At 45.9% G+C, this 16,925-nt stretch overlaps 2 protein-coding genes across 2 annotated transcripts; both read right to left on the reverse strand.

Annotated features, from left to right (window-relative positions):
- Positions 1–2,417: 2,417 nt before the first annotated feature.
- On the reverse strand, positions 2,418–3,753 carry LOC142829230 (olfactory receptor 52M1-like). Its single transcript, XM_089781250.1, has one exon. The coding sequence runs from the start codon at positions 3,363–3,365 to the stop codon at positions 2,418–2,420; it is 948 nt and encodes a 315-aa protein (XP_089637376.1). The 5' UTR covers positions 3,366–3,753.
- Positions 3,754–15,738: 11,985 nt separating this feature from the next.
- On the reverse strand, positions 15,739–16,686 carry LOC142829247 (olfactory receptor 51E2-like). Its single transcript, XM_075928239.2, has one exon. The coding sequence runs from the start codon at positions 16,684–16,686 to the stop codon at positions 15,739–15,741; it is 948 nt and encodes a 315-aa protein (XP_075784354.2).
- Between the last annotated feature and the right edge of the window lie 239 nt (positions 16,687–16,925).

Below are 16,925 nucleotides of genomic sequence, written 5' to 3' on the forward strand. Positions count from 1 at the left end.
GGACGCATTACTTCAGATGCGGCCTCAGTATTCAGGTAGGGTAATGATACATGAACACAGACAGGATCACCCCTTTCAGCAATGCGTAGCTTTTCCAGTGAAACCTGACAAGACGTGCAAAATGTCTCATATGTGACATAATTATGTCATAATCACTCAGCTTATGAAGAAAATGGGGAGCAGCGTCACAGGGATGTCATGTGGCGGATCCCCTCCTAGGTTTTAAAAAGATGCAAATGAAAGCAGTGAGAATTCATGATCCCAACTATATCTCCCAAATCTTGGGATCTAAATTAGCCAATACACTCAAGAAAAGGATCACGGAGTCCTCAGTGATTATTCTGTGAAGAACACTTCAGCAACTGTCGAAACTGTGAAACGAATGTCAGGAACCATTAACAAAGGGAGAGAGGAGACAACCAACAATATTTTCATGCCAGTATTTAAATCTAACACCTGGGACCCTGGGAGCAAGTTGGGTCCTCTCCCCTCAAAAGCGATCTCTTTAGGAATGGAAAAGTGCATCTGTTTGTTTGTACAAAAACTTTTCCTAAATGGTCAGAGGTAGGACCACAGAATTGGTGGGCACCTTCCTCTTATCATAACTGAAAGCAAGGTCAGGGTTTGGTTATGTCTGGCCAATGTGAAATGCCTGGAATTCGATTGTTTCTCATCAAATGAAAAGGAGGGGAATGACCACACAGAGCAGCAAGGGATCAGAGGTGGGGAGAGAGACAGCTATAACCCATATAAACCAGCAGGTGGAGGGGTTGCAATAGGGAGAGCTATCTGCTATATATTTCAAAGAGTTTGTCTGTTTATGTGTCTGCTTGTTTGCATGTCTGTCTGTCCCGTAGTCAACTACAGCAGCCATGGAGATGCACTCCTCTGTGGCAGAGTCGTTATAATAGTGACATAGCTGGGCCCAGAATTCCTGGGAAGCACTCATTGTAGATTCTTAGTACAGGGGTTAGTGTGTCCCAACTTTGGGGTGTTCTATTTACACCAGATATTTCCCTGACCCTGCTCAGGGACTGGTGCGTGGAAAAGGCAATACAGACAAAAGACCAATGACATCACAAAGTGGATTATAAATGGGGGTTACACAAGTTTGCAGTTTGGAGATTTTGAATACTCTGGAGCCTTGTTTGGATGTGGCATGGTATCATAGAATCACAGAACACTAGAACTGGAAGGGAACTCACGAGGTCATCAAGTCTAGTCCCCTACCCCCACAGCAGGAACAAGCACCATCCAGACCATCCCTGATAGATGTCTGTCTAACCTGCTCTTAAATATCTCGTGTCAGGTAATCTGGGACTCTCCCCACCTTGTAACCCCCTACTGATGACCAGGACTCTTGACAACACACGCGTGTATAGTATTATTTGGGGGTATGAATGTGCAGTGGATGAGGTTAGTGTTGTAAATGAGAAAGAGGACTTAGCGTATTACATACCTACACTGTGTCCAATGTCTGCCTGCTCCCCCATCCTATAGGGAGGTCCCTGCTTTGGATCTAACACAGCCTGGGAGCTGATCTTGTCTTTGAACCTGGAGGCAAAACAGCATTGAATACTTGAGCTTATTCCATATCATCTGTCACTAGGCTGCCTTCCCCATTCAGTAAGCGACCGACTCTTTCCCTGGCCACCTTCTTGTTGCTAAGATACCTGTAGAAACCCTTCTTGTTGCCCTTCACATTCCTTGCTAGATGCAACTCCAGTGGAGCGTTGGCCTTCATAATTATACTCCTGTGTGGTTGAGCAATATTTTTCTATTCCTCCCGAGTCATCTGTCCATGTTTCCACTTCTTGTCAGCTTCCTTTTTGTTTTTAAGCTCACCAAAGATTTTTTTTTCTGTTCGACCAAGCTGGTCATGTACCATATTTGCTCTTTTTGTTGTTATTGTTGTCAGGATGTCCTTGTGCTCTCAACAATACTGCCTTAAAATGTAGCTAGCTCTCCAGAAAGGCCCTTCCCGTTTCTGTCTTATACACTGTCCCTTTCTTCATGAGTCCCGACATTTGTTGAGCAACGCTAGTTCAAGGTTAGAGCAAAGGTGTTGGGGGAAGGGGTGTCAGGACTGACTGTTCTTATCCGTAGTTCTACCACTGCCTCATTGTGTGTCCTTGTGTAAATCATTTTACCTGTACATGGCTCCATCCATCCATGGCACAGGGATAATGCTGACTAAGCAGCAGAGCCAAAGAGCTTCTACATGAAGTGATGGAAATCCTCATCCAAGACTTAGACGAAGCTTCGCCCTTGAGCATCAGCCCCTTGGAAACGTAAGTCCTGCGGCTCCAGAGTGGATTCCGTATATTCATGTAATTCAGGGAACATGTCCTAGCACATTCTTACCAGCCAGCTCTGCATGGAGCTCAGTCTGAGAACCTGAGCCCCAGGAGAAAACCTTAGGCCCCTTTGTGAGTAAAGAGCCAGAGAAGCCTGTCCCGGACCTGTTTGGGTCTCATGCTGTAGATGATGGGGTTTAGCATGGGAGGCAGCAAGTGGCACACATTGGCAATGAGAACATACAAATAAGGGGGCACATTCTGGCCAAACCGGTACATAAGGGAGGAGAAGGCTCCTGGGATGTAAAAGGTTACCATGGCACAGAGATGGGACATGCAGGTCCCAAAAGTCTTATGCCGGGCTTCCTTGGTGGGGAGATTGAAGATGGCCTTGAGGATCTGGATGTAGGACACGATAATCAAAACCAAGTCCAGACCCAACACAAAGAATAGCACAAAGAGGCCATAGTAACTACTGACATGAGTGTCGGAGCAGGCCAGGTTCACCACAGACATGTGTCCACAATACGGTTGGAGGACAATGTTGGTTTTGCAATATGGCCACCACCTCGCCAGTAAAGGAAAGGGCATTGTGACTATACCACTGCGCAGCACCATGGCCAGGCCGATCTTGGCCACCACCTGGTTTGTGAGGATGGTGGAATGTCTCAGGGGATGGCAGATGGCCACGTAGCGATCAAATGCCATGGCCATGAAGATCCCAGACTCTGTTGTTGAGAAGCAGTTAAAGAAGAACATTTGGGCGAGACAGGCACTGAAATCAATCTCCCTGGAGTTGAACCAGAAGACTGCCAGCATTTTGGGCAGGATGGTGGTGGAGAGCATAATGTCAGTGAGGGCCAGCATGCAGAGGAAATAGTACATGGGCCCATGGAGGCTCCGATCCATCTTCACAATGTACATAATGGCAAAGTTCCCCAAGAGAGTTATGGCGTACATGGCAGAGAAGGGGATGGAGATCCAGATATGGGACTCCTCCAGGCCAGGAATGCCCATCAGGATGAAGATGGAGGGGTTGGTGAAGTGGGTGGTGTTGGAATCGGACATGGTTTAGGAAAGAAGGGAGTCCAAATCTGAAGCAGAACAGTGTCTTCCGCATGTACCATATGCTCCTTTGACTGCCCGTCTGTGCCCAGTCTCCAGGGTGATGGTCGAAGTACCAATGCCTAGATGGAGAGAGAGTTTTAATATGGGACCCTACACTTACTACTGGAGGTTGTTCTCATGCGTGAAGAAGACTGGTCACTCTTCACACACTGAAAAATGATGTTTTCCTAATTCAGGGGAATGTGCACAATAGAGTCTCCTAGGGCCCATTCCACATTTGATGGTGCTCCAGGAATAGCAGGAAACACAAGGACGTCTGAGAACTAAAAAAATACCACAAGAACCTTTGCCAAGAAAAGTGCCCAGAGGGAACCATTGGAGCAACAACACAGACTTGGATGTCCCTGAGAGCTGCACCATGAAAACAACTGCCTCATGAAAGATAATGTGTTGATACCTAATAAAAGAAATGGATTCGCACCCGCTTTGGACCTGTGCTCCGATTTAGTCACCCAGTCTCTCTAGAGCATGGTCGGGACGGGGGCCGCACACAAGTTAGAAGCAGAACAACCCCAAAAAACCTCACAGTGGCCCCTGTCTGAGAGGGAGAAAGACATTCTCCACATTCCCCTCGTACACCAGAGCCTTGCGGGGGGAAGGTCAGGCTAGTAGATTTGCTGTGCTCCAGCCCCTCGAGTGAATTGGGGAGGGGGCTGGAGAAGCAGCATGGGCTCCCCAATGTTGGGGGGAGCCCTGAGCCTCAGGGGCCAGATCCAGGCTAGCCGGGGGGTGCATCCAGCCCCTGGGCATTAGGTTCCCCAATGCTGCTCTAAAGCATATAGCAGATAGAATAAGGGATTGCAGAGACAGGCCATGAGATGGGGGGTGTGACCATATGTGGACAGACAGAAAAGTCTGGGACTGTTCACTTCAGAGAAGATACAAAGAAGGGGGTAACTGAGAGAAGCAAGGAAAATAAAGAATGGAACTGATAGCATTCAAAGAGACAGCAGTTCCCAACTAGTAATACCTAAAGCAACAAGGAGACCTGTGGCACCTTATAGACTAACAGATGTATTGGAGCATAAGCTTTCGTGGGCAAAGACCCACTTCGTCAGATGCATGTTCATCAGAAGTGGGTCTTTGCCCTCAAAAGCTTATGCTAACATAAGAACATAAGAATGGCCATACTGGGTCAGACCAAAAGTCCTTCTAGCCCAGTATCCTGTCTACCGACAGTGGCCAGCACCAGGTGCCCCAGAGGGGGTGGACCGAAGACAATGATCAAGCGATTTGTCTCCTGCCGTCTCTCTCCAGCCTCTGACAAACAGAGGCCAAGGACACCATTTTATCCCCTGGCTAATAGCCTTTTATGGACCTAACCTCCATGAAATGATCTAGCTTCTCTTTAAACTCTATTATAGTCCTAGCCTTCACAGCCTCCTCTGGCAAGGAGTTCCACAGGTGGACTACACGCTGTGTGAAGAAGAACTTTCTTTTATTAGTTTTAAACCTGCTACCCATTAATTTCATTTGGTGACCTCTAGTTCTTCTATTTAGGGAGCTATTAAATAACTTTTCTTTATCGGCCCTCTCCACACCACTCATGATTTTATAGACCTCTATCATATCCCCCCTCAGTCTCCTTGTTTCTAAACTGAAAAGTCCCAGTCGCTTTAACCTCTCCTCATATGGGACCCGTTCCAAACCCCTAATCATTTTAGTTGTCCTTTTCTGAACCCTTTCCAAGGCCAAAATATCTTTTTTGAGGTGAGGAGACCACATCTGTACACAGTATTCCAGATGTGGGCATATCATAGTTTTATACAGGGGCAGTAAGATATTCTGTGTCTTATTTTCTATCCCTTTCCTAATAGTTCCTAGCATCCTATTTGCCTTTTTGACCACCGCTGCACACTGCATGGAAGTTTTCAGAGAACTATCCATGATAACTCCAAGATCCCTTTCCTGATTTGTCATAGCCAAATTAGCCCCCATCATACTGTACGTATAGTTGGGGTTATTTTTCCCAATGTGCATTACTTTACACTTATCCACATTAAATTTCATTTGCCATTTTGCTGCCCAATCACTGAGTTTGGTGAGATCTTCTTGGAGTCCCTCACAGTCTGCTTCTGTCTTAACTATCCTAAACAGTTTTGTATCATCTGCAAACTTTACTACCTCACTGCTTACCCCTTTCTCCAGATCATTTATGAATAAGTTGAAAAGGATTGGTCCCAGGACTGACCCTTGGGAGACACCACTGGTTACCCCTCTCCAATCTGAAAATTTACCATTTATTCCTACCCTTTGTTTCCTGTCTTTTAATCAGTTCTCAATCCAAGAAAGGACCTTCCCTCTTATCCCATGGCCATGTAATTTACACAAGAGCCTTTGGTGAGGGAACTTGTCAAAGGCTTTCTGAAAATCCAAGTATACTATATCTACTGGATCCCCCTTATCTGCATGCTTGTTAACCCCTTTGTTGAAGCCTTCAAAGAACTCTAATAGATTAGTAAGACAGGATTTCCCTTTACAGAAACCATGTTGACTTTTGTCCAACAAATTATGTTCTTCTACATGCTTCACAATTTTATTCTTTACTATTGTTTCGACTAATTTGCCCGGTACTGAAGTTAGACTTACCGGTCTGTAACTGCCAGGATCGCCTCTAGAGCCCTTTTTAAATATTGGTGTCACGTTGGCTACCTTCCAGTCATTAGGTACGGAAGCCGATTTAAAGGATAGGTTACAAACTACAGATAATAGCTCAGCAATTTCCCATTTAAGTTCTTTTAGAACCCTTGGATGAATGCCATCCGGTCCCAGAGATTTGTTAACATTAAGTTTTTCTATTTGTTCCAAAACCTCCTCTAATGACACTTCAATCCGGGACAGTTCCTCAGATTCATCACCCACAAAGGACGGTGCAGATTCGGGAATCTCCCCAACGTCCTCAGCCGTGAAGACTGAAGCAAAGAAATCGTTTAGTTTCTCCGCAATGGCTTTATCGTCCTTGATTGCTCCTTTTATAGCTTGATCATCTAGGGGACCCACAGGCTTTTTAGCAGGCTTCCTGCTTCTAATGTACTTAAAAAACATTTTGTTATTTATTTTTGAGTTTTTGGCTAGCTGTTCCTCAAAATCTTGTTTTGCTTTTCTTATTACATTTTTACACTTGATTTGACAGTGTTTATGTTCCTTTCTATTTATCTCACTAGGATTGGACTTCCACTTCTGAAAAGATACCTTTTTGTCCCTCACTGCTTCTTTTACATGGTAGTTAAGCCACAGTGACACTGTTTTAGGTCTCTTGCTATGTTTTTTAATTTGGGGTATACATTTAAGTTGGGCCTCTATTATGGTGTCTTTAAAAAGTTTCCATGCAGCTTTCAGGGATTTGGCTCTAGTCACTGTGCCTTTTAATTTCTGTTTAACTAACCTCCTCATTTTTGTGTAATTTCCCTTTTTGAAATTAAATGCCAGGGTGCTGGACTGCTGAGGTGTTCTTCCCACCACAGGAATGTTGAATGTTGTTATATTATGGTCACTATTCCCAAGTGGTCCTGTAATGGTTATATCCTGGACCTGATCCTGTACTCCACTCAGGACTAAATCGAGAATTGCCTCTCCCCTTGTGGGTTCCTGTACCAACTGCTCCAAGAAGCAGTCATTTAAACTATTGAGAAATTTTATCTCGGCTTCTCTTCCTGAGGTGACATGTATCCAGTCAATATGGGGGTAATTAAAATCCCCCATTATTATAAAGTTCTCTATTTTGGTAGCCTCTCTAATCTCCCTCAGCATTTCAATGTCAGTATCGCTGTCCTGGTCAGGTGTTTGATAATATACCCCAACTGCTAATTTCTTATTATTGGAGCATGGAATTTCTATCCATAGCGATTCTATGGAACATGTTGATTCATTTAATATTTTTATTTCATTTAATTCTACATTATCTTTCACACATGCTCCAATACATCTGTTAGTCTATAAGGTGCCACAGGACTCTGTGTCACTTTTGCAGATCCAGACTAACATGGCTACCCCTCTGATACATAGATACCTAGGCTGTGTCTAGACTGGCAAGTTTTTCCGGAAAATCAGCTGCTTTTCCAGAAAAACTTGCCAGCTGTCTACACTGGCTGCTTGAATTTCCGCAAAAGCACTGACTTCCTACTGTAAGAAATCAGTGCTTTTTGCGGAAATACTATGCTGCTCCCGTTCGGGCAAAAGTCCCTTTTGCGCAAAACTTTTGCGCAAAAGGGCCAGTGTAGACAGCTGAGATTTGTTTTCTGCAAAAAAGCCCCGATTGCGAAAATGGCGATCAGGGCTTTTTTGCGCAAAAGTGCATCTAAATTGGCCACAGACACATTTCCTCAAAAAGTGTTTTTGCGGAAAAGCATCCATGCCAATCTAGACACTCTGTTCCAAAAATGCTTTTAACAGAAAACTTTTCCATTAAAAGCATTTCCGGAAAATCATGCCAGTCTAGACATAGCCTAGGTGTCTACTTCCAGCTGAATTGTTTGTTGAAACTTTTAGGCTTAATAATTTTAGTCAACTCCAAGGGAAGGAGTCTTGTGAAAAATTCTTAGAAGTGTTGCAGCAAGGAATTATAGCTCCTCCATGCCATCCAGAGGTTAAAACCAAGTAACAGTCCCCCATTTCTTCCCATTCACAGGAATACATTTTCCAAACCTTCATGCGTTGCAAATAAAATTTCCTGTGCTGGGTGTCTGCTTCTCACTGTTGTTTTTCTCCTGTGTGTGTATGTGTGTGTGTGTGTGTGTGTGTGTGTGTGTGTGTGTGTGTGTGTGTGGTTTTTTTTTTCAATTTCAGATAAGTTCAGGTGACTTATGGAATAAATCTATTAGAAAATATTTATTGCCCATGTTGTTCCAGCAGGTAAAAGAGAGGTATCCCCCCACATTTAACAGCCAGAGGCGTGCTGAAATTAAGGAGGAGAAGGTGGAGTCTCTGAGCATTCTCACACTGCTGGCTTCCCTGGTATTTACACACTTCTCACTGAGATTTCCTTCAGTGTGGCCTGAGCAAATGATGGGCCTCAGAATTTGGCCTCATATTTTACATCTCCTACCGACTGCCATCCTGGAGAAGCCAGTGTTCCACCGGATTGTGGCCACCTCAGAGCTGGAGGGCTAATGAGCTGGGCTGGGAGGGGGCCCACAGGAAAAAGAGACATTTTGGCCAGTGATTCTGAAGCAAACTCATCCCTAGTGGAAAGAGCCCTGGGATGTGTCATGGCCGTGCAGAGCAGAAAACCCCACGGACTTACTCTGAGTCCCACCAATCCCATGTCGCCCTGAGTCGTTCGAGCAGGGGAGCCCCTCAGCGAGAGATGGGTACCTGTGAATTCTGAGAGGAAAGTGTCTTCCCTGAGCACCTACCTCAAGCAGCCATGTTCCCACATTTTCTCACTCCATCGTCTGCAACAGCATCCCACGCTGAGAGCTGACACAGGGACGTGCGCCATGAATAATATAGCTCTGTGCAGTCCCAGTGGGGTTTGATCAACCTCCACAGGAGAAATGGCCACTAGGTGTAAACAGGCTGCACACGGGCCTGTCTGTGTGTCCCTGCTCTTCATCCAGTGTTAGGAGTAAACACTCATTAAGGGACCTTCCCAAAGTGAGAAGAAAACTGTTGGGCTCTGGGCTGAGTCAGAAAGGAATTGGCTATTCTGTGTATTTGTGTGTATTTTATAATTATAGTCAATTAGGAAAAAGAGCTAGCACTAAGGACTAGCTCTGCATGGGTGTGACTATACAACACCCTTACCTCAAAATAAGCTATGCAACATGCGCTATGCAAATTGTGCAGCTGATTTCGATCTTATTTTGAAATAAGGAGCTATTCCGAAACCTCCCTTAACGCTTGTGCAATGAGGTTTGCAGGGAGGTCGGAATAGCAAGCCCATTATATTTTGGTATTACTGGCTTGCTCTTAAGATGTGGAGGTATCCCAAAATAGCTCCTCAGTATAAACAGAGCCCATATGGCCTTATTCCCTATAAGTTTCCAGGAGGGATGGATAGAGAGGAGGGACGTCTGAATAAGGAGCCTGTTATATTTTGATATAACGGGCTTGCTCTTAAGATGTGGAATAGCTATTTCGGAATACCAGAGGTATTCCGAAATAGCTCCACTGCTTAGACATAGCCCATAGGGTCTCATTCCCTATACACTCCCAGGAGGGATGGATAAATCGGAGATTAGACATGTACAAAGGCTGATGCCTGAGAGGAGACACTTCTGTGAAAGCGCACGGCTGCTGCTGAAAAACCAGCGATCTGTAATTATACTTCTTAACTATCTTCTTACTGGGCAGCGTTTTTTCATTGAGAAAACTTGAAATCTCCTAGCAAAGAAAGGTCACTATGGACAGATCCCTAGTATGTGCTTAAATTGCAGCATGGAAGGTTTAGGTTGGCCATTAGGAAAAAAACTTCCTAGCTGTCAGGGTGGTGAAGCACTGGAATAAATTGTCTGGGGAGGTTGTGGAATCTCCATCGCTGGAGATATTTCAGAACTGGATAGACAGGCATCTGTCAGGGATGATCTAGACAGTGCTTGGTCCGGCTATGAGGGCAGAGGACTGGACTTCATCACCTCTCAGGGTCCCTCCCAGTTCTAGTATTCTATGATTCTATGATTATACGTATAGGTAAACTGAGGCACAAAGACACATGACTTGGCCAAAAATCACACAGGGAGTAAGTGGCAGGATAGCATACAGGTCCCAGGAGTCCTGACTCAGGCCGGGCCAGTGTATTGGGCAGAATACAGCAGAAAGGCTGGAAGAGGGAGGCCTTCACTGTCTCTCAAGGTGAACTGGAGTTTTTCAGAACCAGCTGGCGTGTGTGAGGTCCCTGCTCCTGGTAAACTTGAATTGCAGGTTGCCTACAGATATATTTTCTCACAGATTTCTTGTTCCCTTATGGTTTTCATTCTATGCTCATTTTAAATGCTTGCAATAGGTTTACATTAAAGTAATTTGGCTGTAACACAAGGGGCTTATAGCTGTATGTTGAGCTAAGGCAAAGCTAGCATACATGTGTCTGGGCCTTTTCACCATGATAGCAAAGTCAACGTGCATGTATTTGGGACCTTTCATCTAGATAAATAACGTAGCCTTGAAAGGCATAGGGGCTTCCAATTATATCCTCAAACTTTACAGGTACACCACAAAGTGGAGAAATCCGAAATAACCGGTTCAGACCCGGCAAAAGTATCAGTGAGAACAGAAACACCAAATGTGGCACCTAATCACACACAGTGCCAAGATAATGATTTGATGCACCTGATAATAATGGGAGATCAATGATAAACTGATCTACAGGGAAAAAAACACCTCACCATAAGTGAGGGGCAAATACACAAAAGAGAAATATCCTCTACTGAATATGCCTCAAACATACCAATGCCACTGTAATGGACTATAGACGTGTCATCCCGGCCTGCGGGCATGGGGAGGAGGAAATGCAGTTGTTGGGACATCCTATAATGAGGGCCACTGGTGATGAAAGGGAAGGTGATGGCGATGAGGAAAATGATGGGTTACCCCTCATGCGATTCAACAAGGGATGATGCGAGTGTAGGGAAGTGCAGATGAACATTCTCTATCTCGTTAGGTTGGGGGTGTTGGGACTGTGCTAAATATATTTGTGACGGGTTGAGGTCATGGAAGCTCCCTTGGAAGTGCTTCCCGGAGAGCTGACAGGGCCACTGCCTCTCGCCTTCCTGCTCTTTAGGGCGTCTCACTGCCCGGTCCTGCTGGACCAGCTCCTCCGGTCTCCCCCAGCCGAGGCCCCGAGCTGAGATCCCTGCACTCCCCTAGAAGTAGTAGACACTGAGGTCCCACTTGATGTGTTTCCATTTAGACATGTAAAAGCCATAAAGTGTTCACCTCTCCATGAGTCTAATTTTACACACAAGAGTGAGACACACACCAAAGTAAGATAAGCAGAACCCGCAGATCGTGACAGGAAGATCGATGGGTGACACGAAGTAACTCGCTTAAAGCACCCTTGAGTTAGGCATATTTCTGTCCATACGTCCATTTCATAAAGCATGGGGGGAGGGTTCTGTCATAATATGAATAAATGATATTTGTAATACACACGAGTTCCTATAGTGTGAGTGTTACAGTTGCACATCAGGGTTTCCAACTACTGTAATTTCAATGCTGGACCTAATGCTGGGAGAAGAACTTGTCCACACTCAGAGCGATCACTGGGAATTGATAAGTATTCTGTATAATTACCACACACTCTAAAGAGAGGTGACAAATTTGGCTTCCCAGAGGGGACCAGGCACATGAATAACCTCTCCCAGGAACAGGAAACTCTACGTAAAAATCTATGTTGAAATTCAGCTGATCTCAGTCAGCATTTGAGGCCAGTCAGAAACACTTCACCAGGACCTGATTTCCACTGCTCTACTGTCTTCCTGTTACTGTGGTCCTGAACATGACTCTCCCATGGACAATGCTGCCCAGGTGGCTAGCATGTCCCTACCGATTCTTCCCTGCCCCAAAACCGTTTTTTTTCTTTGTTCTGTTCCATCCAGATTCTATAGTGTCCCAAATGCTTGTCCTATAACCTAGGAAATGGCCTTTTCTTAAGTATCTAGCAACTATCCCACGAGCATGGGACAAGAACGCAGTGTGATGTTGCATGATTGACTGTGGACACTTGTATGACCGCCGCTACTGTTGTTCCACCATTGCAACCCATCGTATGGTCTGTCCGGTGTCAACGGGAAAGTGACAATTTGTTAATTCTAATGATCCTCTTTATATAGTTGTATGTTTTGTGTCGAAAGCAAGGAGAATGGTCCATGGAGTTTTACATGGAGGTTTTATTCCTGGCTAACACTCTCTAAGTAGAATTGACAAAAAGGCCATTTTTCTAAGTGTTGATGGCCCTTCAAGGAAACATAGCTGGCACCTGAGCCAGAGAAGAAACCCACCTCTGAAAGCATGTGGGAAATGGCTGCCTCCCAGAGTCATCAAAGCATGTCTGGAAATGTGGTGTCCTTTGTCACCGTTTCTAGATCTTGCAAACTTCCGTCTTGTTTTGAAGACCACATGAAGTTAAACTGGACTCTCACCGTATTTGCTTCTTCTTTGCTATAATCCATCCTGGGTGACTCATTTCTCCACAAACAGGATCTCCAGAAGGGACCTCAAGAGGTCATCAAGTCCAGTCTCCTACCCCCATGGCAGGACCAAACATTTTATGTGCCTAGCTCTTTAGCCACCTGTATCTCCTTTTCTTTTCATAGTAATCCTTTCATTTGTAATTACTAAAGATTCATGATTGCTTCATTATTTAGTAAGATCTGAGGAATGCATTGGCCTGGCCATATAGTTGGTCTCTTGATAATGGAGTAAATTTATTGATGGTGAAATTGGTGAGAGAGAAGTTTGTGTTTGTTCCTGGCTAAGGATAATCCACTCTGGGGGGAGTCTTTCCTATTTTTCAGCCCTTTCTCCTGAATTTGGCATCTTCAGCTGTATCCCACTGAGGCACGGTGACACACAGTTACCCCTGATAGGTGCATCGCAGAGTATTGCTCACTTCACCCAATGGGGTGTCCCCCTTGGAGAGATGGGGAAACTGAGGCAACAGGAAACGAAGGGTCTTCAGCCACAAACATAGCTCATGAGTCCCTTGCTGCCAAAGACTTTCTGAGATTCTCTCTGAGCTAGCAGTAGCCAAAATCTGCACTACACGCTCTCCACCAATTTGTATAGTTCAGGGAAATTCAGAGGGCTACACCCTTTTACAATAGCTGAGGATATGCCCCAAATCATGTAACTAGTGACAAAAGGGAAGCGGAATCTAGTGAGCTGGGGGTGAAGAATCCCAGATCAGCCATGAGCATACTGGGTGACCTTGGAGAAGTCACTTCCTCTCTCTGGACCACAGCCTCCCTAGATATTAACTGGAGATATTTACCTAGTATTTCTAGCTCATCCTGAAAGTGCCCTACCAGGGCTATGGAGGCACATGCTGCACTGATTTGGTTCTCTGTAGCTCACCGTTGGTATGGGTGTGCTGTGTAGAATTCCGGTGTCTTGTTCCCTGGTAAACCAGCGAGACAAGGCTGAATCAGAGATGTGTGGAAACCTGTTTTTTGTGGCTCTAGTTATTTGTTGTTTATTAGATTCCTCCTTTTTAGGAAGGACTGCACCTCCACCGATCCCAGTACAATAATAACCCCACTGCATGGAATAAAACCCAGAGGAGCAGTAAGAAGATAAAAACATACGGGCATAAGAATGGCCATGCTGTATTAGACCAAAGCTCCATCTAGCCCAGTATCCTGTCTTCCAATGGTAGCTAATGCCAGATGCCCCAGGGGGAATGAACAGAACAGGTACGCATCCCGTCACCCTTTCGTGAAACACTGGTCAGGGACAGTTAATAGCCAATGATGGACCTAACCTCCATGAACTTATCAAGCACTTTTTGAATCTTGTTTAAGTCCTGGTTTTCACAGCATCCTCTGACAAGTTATTCCACAGGTTGGCTGTGCCTTGCGTGAAGAAATACTTTTTTTTTAATGGGTTCCCTATTAATTTCATTTGATGACACCTTGTACTTGTGTTAGGGGAAGGTGTAAATCTTTATCCTTATTTACTATCTCCACGTCAGTCACAACTGTATAGATTTTTATCACATCCCCTCTTCATTGTCTCTATCTTGAAAAGTCCCAGTCTAATGAATGTCTCCTCATACGCCAGCCGTTCGGGACCCTTAATCACTTTTGTTACCATTTTCTGAACCTTCTCCCACGCCCATAAAACTCTTTTGAGTTTACCACATCTATATGCAGTATTCAAGATGTGAATGTACCATGGATTCGTACAGAGGCAATGTGGCATTTTCTGTCTTATTCTCTGTCCTAAACATTCGGTTTCCTTTTTTAAGCATTGTCAGTTGAAGGCCAAAGCAATTGTTCTGGGTCAGGGGAGAGGTGTCGGGACTGACCGTTTTTATCCTTAGCTCTACCACTGCCCCATTGTGTGGCCTTAAGTAAGTCATCGGACCCCTGAGAGGCTCCATCCCTCCATGGCACGGGGATAACGCTGACTAGGAGCAGAGCCAGAGTTTCTAAATGTAGTGACCAAAAACACCCTCCAAGAGGGTAGGTCAGATGAAGCTTCGCCCCTGGGCATCGGCCCCTTGGCAATGGGCGTCCTGTGGATGTGGAATGGGAGCTGTGGACCCATGTAAATGGCTTGCTAATGGAAGGTTTACCATTTATCTCCCTCCCTGTGAGCTATGGAAGCCCCCCTCACCTCAGCCCAGCTGCCCGCCTTCCCAGCTGACACTGGGGCTTATCCTTCTGCCTCTCTTCACGGCTGTCCCCCTCCCTTCTAAGCTCATCCCTCGCCCTGTCCCTGAGGACCGTGACCCTGCAGTCAACAGGCCCCAAGCATGAGAAGCCACACAGAGCAGGACACTACAGAACCAAAGCCACACAAGAGTATCTCCCTTCAGGGCTTTCTAACTGAGGTTTTAGGCCCACCAGCTCTGTGATGCTCAGCCTCCCCCATCTGCCTCTCTGACCTGCCACCAACCCTCCACTGCTTTTATAAGGCTTCCCACTCTGCTCCTGACTAGCCTGTCGATCCCGGCACTGCATCCTCACCTCACTGCTGGCTCCTATTTGGATTGTAGAGTCACAGGGCACCCAGTGGGTGGGGAAGGAGGTAACCATGATAAGCAAGTCATTGGGGTTGGAGAGGAAAGAAAAACCACTGGGGAGAAGAGGCGGAACACAAGTGGAAACATGGGGGTGAGACGGAGAAGGCAGAACAGCCTGAGGGGAATAGGCGGGGCCGGGATCAGGACTGAAGGGCTCCACTTGTCAGCAACTAGAAATCGGGAAAACCTAAGAGTGAAGGAGTTTGACGTCCAACTATTCCCCAGTTACTCATGACAACACAGGACAGTCTGGCCGAGAAAGGGTTTAATCTCTTTTTGAGTGCACAGTAGGGGTGTTAAATATCGGTTAATTGAATAGTCGAGTAACCTCATTAATTTTTATTGGTTAGTTTACTAGTCTATATTCCCTGGGGATGGGACCAGCAGCCACTGCGCTCTGGATTCACACCGAAGGATGCCCCTACCGCTCCATGCTACTGTCTCTGTGGCAACAGGGAGAGAGGGAAATGCATGTAGTCTGTGGCATTAACCTATAAGCTTAGGCTTATTCGTCAATCGGTTAATTGACAACACTATTGCATCCCTAGTGCACATCTGTGATTCAGAGAAGAGAGCACAGCACCATTTCACCAGTCAGCTCTGGAAGGAGCTCAGCCCCAGTAGAAAACCTTAGGCCCCTTTATGTGTAAAGAACTGGAGTACCCTGCCCCAGATCTGTTTGATTGTCGCCCCGTAGATGACGGGGTTCAGCATGAGCGGCAACAGGAGGCATGTGTTGGAAACGAGAATGTGGACATGAAGGGGCACAATCTGGCCAAATCGGGACATAAGGGAGGAGAAGACGTCTGGGATATAAAAGGCTGACATGGCACAGAGGTGGGAGGTGCAGGTCCCAAAAGTCTTGTGCCGGGCTTCCTTGGTGGGGAGGTTGAAGATGGCCCTGAGGATCTGGATGTAGGACACAGCAATAAATATCACATCCAGACCCATCACACAGAAAAGCACAAAGAGGCCGTAGTAATTACTGGCAAGGGTGTCAGCGCAGGCCAGGTTCACCAAGGATGCGTTCCTACAATATGGTTGGAGGATGATGTTGGTTTTGCAATATGGCCACCTCCCCGCCATTAAAGGAAGGGGAATTGTGAGTATACCACCACGCAGCACCACGGCCAGGCCGATCTTGGCTACCACCTGGTTTGTGAGGATAGTGGAATGTCTCAGGGGATGGCAGATGGCCACGTAGCGATCAAATGCCATTCCCATGAAAATCCCAGACTCTACTAATGAGGAGCACTTAAAGAAGAACATCTGAGCAAGGCAGGCACTAAAACTGATCTCCCTGGAATTGAACCAGAAGATTGCCAGCATTTTGGGCAGGATGGAGGTGGAGAGCATAATGTCAGAGAGGGCCAGCATGCAGAGGAAATAGTACATGGGCCCATGGAGGCTCCGATCCATCTTCACAATGGACACAATGGCAAAGTTTCCCAAAAGGGTTAAGGCATAGATGGCGGAGAAGGGGATGGAGATCCAGACGTAGGCCTCCTCCAGGCCAGGAATGCCCATCAGAATGAAGGTGGAAGGGTTGATGAAGTGGGTGATGTTGGAATATGACATGGTGTAGGGAAGAAGGGAGACCAGATCTGAAGCAGAGCCGTATCTTCTGCATGTACCGTATGCTCCCCTGACTGCCCGTCTGTGTCCAGTCTCCAGGGTGAAGGTCGCAGTACCAATGCATAGATGGAGAGAGAGTGTTAATATGGGACACTACACGCACTCCTGGAGGTTGTTCTCATGGGTGAAGAAACTGGTTGCTCTTCACACACTGAGAAATGATATTTTCCTAATTCGGAGGA

Source organism: Pelodiscus sinensis, chromosome 1, assembly GCF_052426305.1.
Source record: "Pelodiscus sinensis isolate ZL-2025 chromosome 1, ASM5242630v1, whole genome shotgun sequence".
NCBI lineage: Eukaryota > Metazoa > Chordata > Testudines > Trionychidae > Pelodiscus > Pelodiscus sinensis.